The 10,084-nt window shown below is 40.5% G+C and overlaps 1 protein-coding gene across 1 annotated transcript in view; it reads left to right on the top strand.

The window, feature by feature from the left end:
- Positions 1 to 9,884, top strand: part of LOC135513461 (TGF-beta receptor type-1-like) — a 45,284-nt gene extending 35,400 nt beyond the window's left edge. The window contains exon 9 of the mRNA XM_064936343.1: positions 4,070 to 9,884. Within this exon, the coding sequence (XP_064792415.1) occupies positions 4,070 to 4,195 (126 nt within the window). The 3' untranslated portion in view covers positions 4,196 to 9,884. The remainder of the gene's footprint in view (positions 1 to 4,069) is intronic.
- The last annotated feature ends 200 nt before the right edge of the window (positions 9,885 to 10,084 follow it).

A 10,084-nucleotide genomic window follows, 5' to 3' on the forward strand; every position in this document is an offset into this window, starting at 1 on the left:
TATGCACTTCTTACCTTTAGGCACTGCCCTTAGGAATATCATCCATTTTGTTTCTCGCTCTTTCTCTCTGTTTCTCGGTTGGTCTGTCTACCTCTGCTCTGTCTCCGTCTCTTGCTTTCTCCCCCTCTCTATCTTTATCCATTGTTTTATCTCTACTCTCTTTTCGGTCTCCTGCAAACAGCCTTCCCACTTCATCATCACTAGATCCACTCTCCCTCTCCTCTGTCTTTATTGATGCACTTTGTATTGCTGCAGAACAGACAATTAGATTACAACCAATTTGCAGTAATAAAGCTTCCTAATCAAGTCATCATCCCCTGCAAGGTTTCAATGGCTGCTGCCAGAGCATCAGCATCCCAGGTCAGCTGTAAAGCAAACCACTGGATTGATGGCCAAGCTTGTTAATATTAAATGGCCCATCTATAGTCCATCAGTCTAACTGGCCCATCAGTCTGTTCTGTTCACTCTGTCTGCGGTTGGAGAAACAAGGCAGAAATTAGCGGTTTTAAATCACTCAAAGCTGATATGCTAAATTGACCCAAAGAGCACATCAGGGACACATTCAAAGAAATGAATAGGAGACTCATCTCTCTGCACTTGTCTATGCTGCTCCTCACTTTAAATCTGGAGATTGACTGGTGTTCGTTCAGCAGTGCTGAGCTTTCTCTCTCTGTCTCTAATGTTGCCAATGTTAAAAGTCATAAACATTTCCACAGCTCGGCTGCGTGGGTGTGAGCCGCCGGCATACATACATACACGTAGCAGCAGCCTTTAGTTAAGAGAATGAGTATAACTGGATGTCTAGACAGGTCTGTTCCAGCCAGGGTCATGTTGTGTAGCTGTCTCCTCTAATAAGCAAAGCATTCACACAGACCGCTGGTTCTGAAGCGGAGCACATGTCCGTGACATCTCGACAATGAAACGCAACGTTGGTTCAGGAACTATGTTTATTATAAGATGCGGTAAAGACGTCAATGGAACAGAGACTGTGGGGATAGAAAGACGCCGGATTGGTGTACATTCAACAAATCTGATCTAACAAATGGGACATTGGCAGTGGTGGAAAAAGTGTCCGATTTGCATACTTGAGTACAAAATAAAGATGAATAGAAAATGACTCAAGTGAAAGTCACCCAGTAAAATACTACTTGAGTAAAATATACTTAAATATCAAAAGTAAATGTAATTGCTAAAATATATTTAAGTGTCAAAAGTAAAAGTATAAATAATTTCAAATTCCTTCCTATTAAGCAAACTAGACGGCACCATTTTCTTGGTTTTTATAATGTACGGATAGCCAGGGGCACAATCGAACACTCAGCCATCATTTACAAACAAATCTTGTCGTGTTTAGTGAGTCGCCAGGTCAGAGGCAGTAGGGATGACCACATGTTCTCTTGATAAGTGTGTGAATGGACCATTTCCCTGTCCTGCTAAGCATTTACAATATAACGAGTACCTTTGGGTGTCAAGGAAAATGTATGGAGTAAAAAGTACATTATTTTCTTTAGGAATGTAGTGAAGTAAAAGTTGTCAATAATTTATAAATAGTAAAGTACAGATACCCCAAAAAATGACTTAAGTGGTACTTTAAAGTATTTTTACTTAAGTACTTTACACCACTGTATATTGGTCATCCATCCCCATTGATGTATTGTAACAGGCCCACAATGTGGTTACCAATGTTAGATTTTGATATTTGGCTGTTTTTGCTACATAACATTTAGAAGTAGTCCCTTTTCAAGTTTAGAAGAAGTTGAATGCTAAATGCCGACTCCCGTTCATAAACGGTGGCTTCGGAAAGTATTCAGACCCTTTGACTTCTTCCACATTTTGTTACGTTAAAGCCTTATTATGAAGTTGATAAATAAATATTTTTCCTCAACAATCTACACACAATATCCCATAATGACAAATCCAAAACAGATTTTTTTGACATTTGCAAATGTATTAAAAATAAAAAACAGATAACTTAAGTCTTCAGACCCTTTGCTATGAGACTCAAAATTGATCTCCGGTGCATCCTGTTTCCATTGATCATCCTTAAGATGTTTCTACAACTTGATTGGAGTCCATCTGTTGTAAATTCAATTGATTGGACATGATTTGGAAAGGCACACACCTGTCTATATAAAGTCCCACAGTTGGCAGTGCATGTCAGAGCAAAAATCAAGCCATGAGATCGAAGGAATTCTCTGTAGAGCTCTGAGACAGGATTGTGTCGAGACACAGATCTGGGAAAGGGAACCAAAAACAAAGAACACTCCCATCATTCTTAAAGGGAAGAAGTTTGTAACCACCAAGACTCTTCCTAGAGCTGGCCTCCCAGCTAAACTGAGCAAGCGGGGGAGAAGGGCCTTGGTCATGGAGGTGACCAAGAACCTGACTGTCACACTCTGACAGAGCTCTGCAGTTCTTCTGTTTAGATATGAGAACCTTGCAGAAGGATAACCATCTCTGCAGCACTCCACCAATCAGGCCTTTATGGTAGTGGCCAGATGGATGCCACTCCTCAGTAAAAGACACACCACAGCCCGCTTGGAGTTTGCCAAAAGGCACTGAAAGACTCACAGACCATGATAAACAAGATTCTCTGGTCTGTTGAAAGATTGAACTCTTTGGCCTGAATGCCTAGCATCATGCTCTGGGGATGTTTTTCAGCGGCAGTGAGACTAGTCAGGAATGAGGCAAAGATGAAGGAATCAAAGTACAGAAATATCCTTGATGAAAACCTGCTCCAGAGTGCTCAGGACCTCAAACTGGGGTGACGGTTCCCCTTCCAACGGGACAACGACCCTAAGCACACAGCCAATGTTTCTACTGTGTTTAAAGCTGCCCATTTAATAGTACATGCTCTAGCCATGTGAAATATGTTATTAGAAGAACAATCAGTCTTGGTTGAAGAATAATTATAGTGTTGTATTTAATTGTACTGTATCCCTGTTGACGTGCCATTGCAGAATAATTTGCGTGATGTGCGAGTCTTCAAGGAATATGTATTGGTTGATAGGAATAACATTTTTTATGATGCGTTGACATTTCCATGGAAAATTATGCGTTTATGGTTTAAATGTATTTTGGGCTATTGCTTAGGCCTACTTAGGTGCTTATTTGGCCTTTTCCCGAGAGCGAGCAGGTTGGGCAGGTAACAGGTTGGCAATAGTAGAGCTATACCGAAGTTTTGTTATAAACTTTTCAGGCATCAACTCTGTCTATTAGCTACTGAGAATATCTTTGATTTATCCAAATCGTTATGTCAATGTCCTGTCTGTTATTTTTTTGCACAAAGTCTACTGGCCAATTCGTCCCGCACCATCGTCACTGTCCGATCCGCTGCCTCGGCTCATGCTTCACAGTAGGCGTTCAGTGTCCGGGCATACTGCTGATTACAGCCCTGCATTCAACACCGTAGAATCACTGACACATCAACAGGACCGCCAGGACCTTTGGCGGCGATCGAGGGATTGATAAATAGGGATGCTGTGGATTGGTATTCAGGCTGATGTTGTAAGTCTGACCAACCTCTTCACGTCAGAGCTCCATTGTGTTTCCATTGCTTACAGGGTAACGTTGTCATTGCTGAGACGTGCGGACTATGGGTTGAAGTCTTAGTTCAGACTTCTGCTGCAGGTTCAACGCCATGCCTCTAAGTCTCTGTCACTGTTTATCTCTCTCATGCTCATGAGTTCTTGCACAGCAACAGTGATTCTACTTCAAAGAATGACATTGTGACTTTGGTTGCAAAGGGAGGGTATATTACTGGGTAAATATTCAGAAGTTTACCAGTAAACTACCAGCATTTTGGTATCTTCCAAGGATTTTATGAAATCTATCACAAGACATCTAGTGGTTGTTTGTTGTACTTTAGATTATGACAGGTAATTATCTCTGTCCCTCTGTGGCTTTATCACAGGTAAAATATATGAAATAATTCAACAAGATGATTAAAATGAAAAAGCTGTAAAACTATCAATTTAGTGAATACCATTTATGTTTAATATGATGTGGGAGTGTTATTGCTGCTTGTGATATTGACCCACTGTCTCCCCTGCCCCTGTCCCCTCCCCAGGTGCTGCGAGTGATGGCTAAGATCATGAGGGAGTGTTGGTACTCCAACGGGGCGGCCCGCCTCACCGCGCTGCGCATCAAGAAGTCCCTGTCCCAGCTCAGCCAGCAAGAGGGCATCAAGATGTAGACTAGAGGGTCAAGACTACCTGTCTGTCTGGACTTTCTTTCTGTCCCCATCGCTATGTGCTGTTCTCTTCGACATCTCTTTCTCTGAAGAGGAAGGGAGGGGATAGTACAATTCAGGTGGGTGTGTGTACCTTTCAATGTCTCATTCCTTCAAGGCTGATTGTAGAGATTGCTTCTCTGCTCTTCTCTGTTCTCCTCTGAGATTGCATCAGGACATGGGTGGATTCTGGATAACATTCTAGACTCTGGATGCAGAGACACAACCTCCTGTCCCTCCCGTTGTTTTGCCTGACTGTATCCATTCCTTCTTTCGTACCCCATCCAAGAAACGCTGGACTTTATTGGGACCTCCTGTAGGAATTCCATTGCAAATATTCTGAATCAAAGAAAATATGCATTGAAAGAAATTCTAAATTTTGATATACCTCTCTCTGATCATTTCTCAAAGCACCAAGGTCAGTGTATATTTAAGTGTTTTGTTTAAACATGATTAAGTGTTACTTATATGAATTTCTTTATTTCACTTAATATCTTTCACCTTAAAATGTTTATTTTACAGATGCCAGATCCATATTTTTTTATGTGTTTTGTCAAGCAAAACAGAACATGACCTCATTAAGCTTTGTCAAATATGCAGTGAAATATGCAATATCTTGTTCATTGCTATGTATATATGTTCCTTAAAGTGTATACAGTGCATTCAGACAGTTTTCAGACCCCTTGACTTATTCCACATTTGTTACGTTACAGCCGTATTCTAAAATTGATTTAATTATTTTTTTCCCCACTGATCAATCTACACAAAGTACCCATAATGAAGAAGCTATTTTTTGTATGAATGTTTGCAAATGTATATAAAAAAAAACTTAGATGGGGAGTGTTGCTGCACATCTATTTTCAGGTCTCTCCAGAATTGTTTGATCGGGTTCAAGTCCGGGCTCTGGCTGGGCCACTTAAGGATATTCACAGACTTTTCCCGAAGCCACTCCTGCATTGTCTTGGCTCTGTGCTTAGGGTCCTTGTTCGGTTGGAATGTGAACCTTCACCCCAGTTTGAGGTCCTGAGCACTCTGGAGCATCAAGGATTTTCATCAATGATCTGTCTGTACTTTGCTCTGTTTATCTTTACCTTGATCGTGACAAGTCTCCCAGTCCCAGCCACTGAAAAACATCCCCAGAGCATGATACTGCCACCACCATGGTTCACTGTAGGGATGGTGCCAGGTTTCCGCCAGATGTGACGCAATCTTGGTTTCATCTGGCCACTCTACCATAAAGGCCTGATTTGGTGGATTCCTGCAAAGATATCTATCTTTTTTTACAATTTAAAAGTTTACAACTTTTTTCTCCCCAATGTCATGGCATCCAATTGGTAGTTAGTCTTGTCTCATCGCTGCAATTCCCATACAGACTCAGAAGAGGTGAAGGTTGAGTGCTGTACGTCCTCCGAAAAACAACCCAGCCAAGCTGCCCTTCTTCTTGACACAATGCCCACTTAACCAGGAAGCCAGCCAATATGTCGGAGGAAACACCATACACCTGGTGACCATGTCAGCGTGCATTGCGCCTGGCCCGCCACAGGAGTCGCTAGAGGGCTCATGGGACAAGAACATCCCTGCCAGTCAAACCCTTGCCTAACCCTGACGACGCTGGGCCAATTGTGAGCCACCCCATGGGTCTCCCGGTCGCGGCTGGCTGCGACAGAGCCTGGACTCGAACCAGGATCTCTAGTGGCACAGCTAGCCTTAGACCACTGCACCACTCGGGAGCTCTGTCAGAGTGACGATTGGGTTCTTGGCCACATCCATGACCAAGGCCCTTCTCTCCCGATTGCTCAGTTTAGCCAGGTGGCCAGCTCTAGGAAGAGTATTGTTGGTTGCAAACTTCTTTCATTATAAGAATGATGGACACCTTCAATGCTGCAGACATTTTTTTTACCCTTCCCCAGATCTGTGACTCTACACAATCCTGTCTCGGTGCTCTACGGACAATTTCTTCAACCTCATTTTTGCTCTGACGTGCACTGTCACCTTATATAGACAGGTGTGTTTCTTTCCAAATCATTTCCAATCAATTTAATTTACTGCAGGTGGACTCCGTTCAAGTTGTAGAAACATCTCAATGATGATCAATGGAAACAGGATGCACCGGAGCTCAATTTTCGACTCTCATAGCAAAGGGTCTGAATACTTATGTAGGTAAGGTTTTTCTGTTTTCTAGTTTTAATAAATGTGCAAAACTTTCGAAAAAGCTGTGTTCACTTTGTTGTTATGAGGTATTATGTGTAGATTGATTAGTGGAAAATGTATTTAATCCATTTTAAAATAAGGCTGTAACGTAACAAGATGTGGAAAAAGTCAAGGGGTCTGAATACTTTCTGAATTAACTGTATATGAGTGGTTGTATATGGGTGTACTCAATTCCAATGCATTTGGTGTGTGTGTGTGTGTATACAGGTGTACATTCTGTATGCATGTGTACATGCAGTACATCTACGCTGTTAGATATACATGTACCTCTATTTTATACAAACTGCTTTTTTGTTATTTCAACCACAACCAGGAAGTTCTCTGAATCAGTCATCCAATCATACGTTAATGTAGTAGTAGGAGGTTCTCTGAACAAATGGCTCCTCCCACTGCCATAGGAAATGATGCAGTGGAGATCAGGGTCATATTCATTAGGCACCAAACGGAAGGAAATGGACTGAAACAGGGTGGGTCTACCTGGACTAAATGTATCTAATAAGATAAATGTTTTTAAACATTTTTGCTAAGGTGTGCACTAATGAATAAAACCCAGGGTTGCCATTAGGCCTAAGCAACACCATGATACCTGTCACTCTTCTCAGCAGTAATGCATCCTGTACAGTTTAAGGGAAAGCATTGATGGAGCTACATTATGTAGGCTTTTTTTCCTGCATACTTTTATTGCTTTTATGTCAATGAGTTTTCACATGGGCATAACATGGGCATAACATGGGCATAACATTTCAAACAAGAATGTACATTTGTATATCTTAGAGATGTGTACAGCTCTACCTTGACAGTGAGAATACCCCTTGAGACCTATACAGGTCCTGTAGTTGATCTTTCGTTGTTGGCATGAAAGAAAAAACGAAATGTTAATTTATTAGTTGGTAATATCCTTATGCTTTTAAATTTATATATTTGATCATGTGACCTCACTTCTTATCTCTCTAGGACAAAACCAATAGGACAAATAGGACAAAACACAGTAAACAGGAATTTAAGCGAGTAAAGGAAATTCTGTAGACATTGTTTCGTATCGCTTCAGCAGTAAGGAATGCACTTTTGGGCATTGTTGTCTTACATGATCAAAAAAAATCCTAATCCCAAATAGGAGTAGACTACAGTACGATGAAGAGAGTTCAGATGGATGCTCGTCAATAAGTGCCATAGCATTTTGTTTGACGAGTAGTGTTATTTTTTTATATATATTTTTTGACATAGGCACATGTATTCATATCTGCTACTGTGTTGTGTTGGTTTTTGTCTTTCAGCACGTTTACAGCATAACCTGCTTTAACCAACCAAAACAAACTTTAAATGTTGTGCCATACATAGAATGCAGAACTGGTCAACTGGGCATCATGTGGATGAAAAACAATAGATTGTGTTTTTTGGTCACATTCATCAGACTTGAGGTGAATAATATTGCTGCTATAATATACTGTTTGTGTTGAACCAAAAAAGTATTATTATTTTACAGTGGAACACAAGATGCAACCGTTGTCATTTACTCATCAAAAAATGTTACTTTCTACCGCATTCTTCTGTCTCAAATCACCAGCAGCCTTTCACTTTCTGAAGCAGCATTTGACTTTTCTGAAGCTAGAAACATCCAGGTACTCCTCTCAGCAACATCAACCGCCTCTGAGTCCCTAGCAGCAGGACTCCACTAACTATGGACTCCACTAACTATGCTCACTATCTGCTAGTGTAGTGTTCACCAGGAACCTTGTAGTTACACCCTACAATGTCAATGTTTTACGATATTTCCTTTCCCAATTGTTATATAATCTACAAATGTGGTGTGTTGTTTGTCATGTATGGTGCTTTATACCTGTATACTGTACCATTCCCCATTTAGTTTAGTTTAACTAGTGTGTGTCACTGAATTCCCCATTCTGCCAGTGATACAGTATGTAGCCATCATTATACAGGCATGATTACTGCTGTCACTGACCTGAACTCAAGCACTAAACGAGGAAGTGCCCCGCAGTTGTGTACTGAATGAGATGCTCTGATTAGCAGAAGGGGAAAACGACCAGTGAGGCAGGCAGGCAGCAAGGCATTCATATTTAGTAGTGGGCTTCTGACGCAACCGCAAAATTGGAAATTGATATTTAAGCTCTGCTCTGTAGTACAGATTGTGAAACAGAATTTAAATAATGTTTTGGGTAAGCAAGCCATTGTGAAACGTACAGTATTTGATAATTGGGATCCAACCTGAAAGTTCTGTTGTGCAAAATGACAAAATCAGTCATGCTATCCTGTGTTTTACTTAGAGAATTGTTCTTGTGTTATATGCTAGTGTTTTTCTTGCTGATGCAGCCTTGTCTTGTGTGACTTAGTCATAAGTCTGGGCATACAGATAAGAGCTGGGTGCAACCGCAGTATGTGACATCCCGTTTGTACTATCTGCAAGAACTCCTCTGTGTGTAAACTTGCAGGAAGTAACAGACAATGGTGGCAACGTCAGCTGTCTTAATCTGCGCAGACAAGCTAAACGCCTCTTATACACCATGTTCCCCACCTCTGTTTGCACACATCTGCTAACTGCAACATAGACAAAGAGGATGGACATTTCTCTAAAAGCTGAGAGCCACTGTTCGTTGGGCTTTTAACTGCACTGTTGAGTGGATTGTTGACCGCTCCATTTTTGCAAATCTTATAATTAAATTCTTCAAACAACAATTTTGTCTCTCTTCCCTTATGGTTAGAATTTCCACTACAGTTCCCTTGACATCTTTGTCACATGTTCTACAGTAGCTGTTAAGTGTCAAGTAGCTGCAGTATGTGCTACTACATGCTGGCTCCAGTACAAAAGAGCCTTCTTATTTCTCCCAATGCCTACTTTTCACTTATCTAGAATGTTATATGGAACCATATTCAAAGTCCACTATATGTGCTCCCAAGATTCTGCTTGAAAGGGAGGAAATGGAACAATGTGAAGTTTTGGCTAAAAAGTAAAAACACAATCGAAAAATGTTAACTATACCTCAACAGACCAATGTTTTTTTCAATTATAATTTACCTCAATGTACATAATACTTTATCTACCACGTTTTACATTTATTTTTATGAAATGTCTCGTAAAAAAAAGTATATTTCTTTATTTGACTGTGGTAGTCGGTGTACTGTTTGTCCCATATGTGTAAGAAGTAATCCTATTGCCTGAACCAGAATCTGAGAATGTTTCATCTTTAGAATTCTGCAGAGTTTTATAGAAAGGCAGTATATCTATGATTTGTGCCAATTGTATGAAGGAGGGTTATGTTGCACCACTTCTGAGCTCTCCTCAAGATACAGTATGTTGTATTTACCTTTTTACAAAGTTTTTAAAAGAATGAGCGCTTGACATAGGAATTCAGAGGACACTGACTATTATTTCAAGATCATGTATAGTGAAGTAAGATGTTTTGTGAATAAATATATGCACATTTTATTACCTGACTTTTTTCCCCCCTCTTTCAAAGGTGCTCTATTGTTGGTAAATTCATAAGGCACTGCGGCCAAGTCATTCAATTGGTATTGCAATACAGAAGTATCCAACAGTTTGAATATAAATGCTTTAATATAAGTGGTGTATGTGTTATGAAATTATTGTAAGGTCGACCACATTTGCCCCTTCCATGCTGCTCCCAC

This window comes from Oncorhynchus masou, chromosome 3, assembly GCF_036934945.1.
Source record: "Oncorhynchus masou masou isolate Uvic2021 chromosome 3, UVic_Omas_1.1, whole genome shotgun sequence".
In the NCBI taxonomy this organism is placed as follows: Eukaryota; Metazoa; Chordata; class Actinopteri; order Salmoniformes; family Salmonidae; genus Oncorhynchus; species Oncorhynchus masou.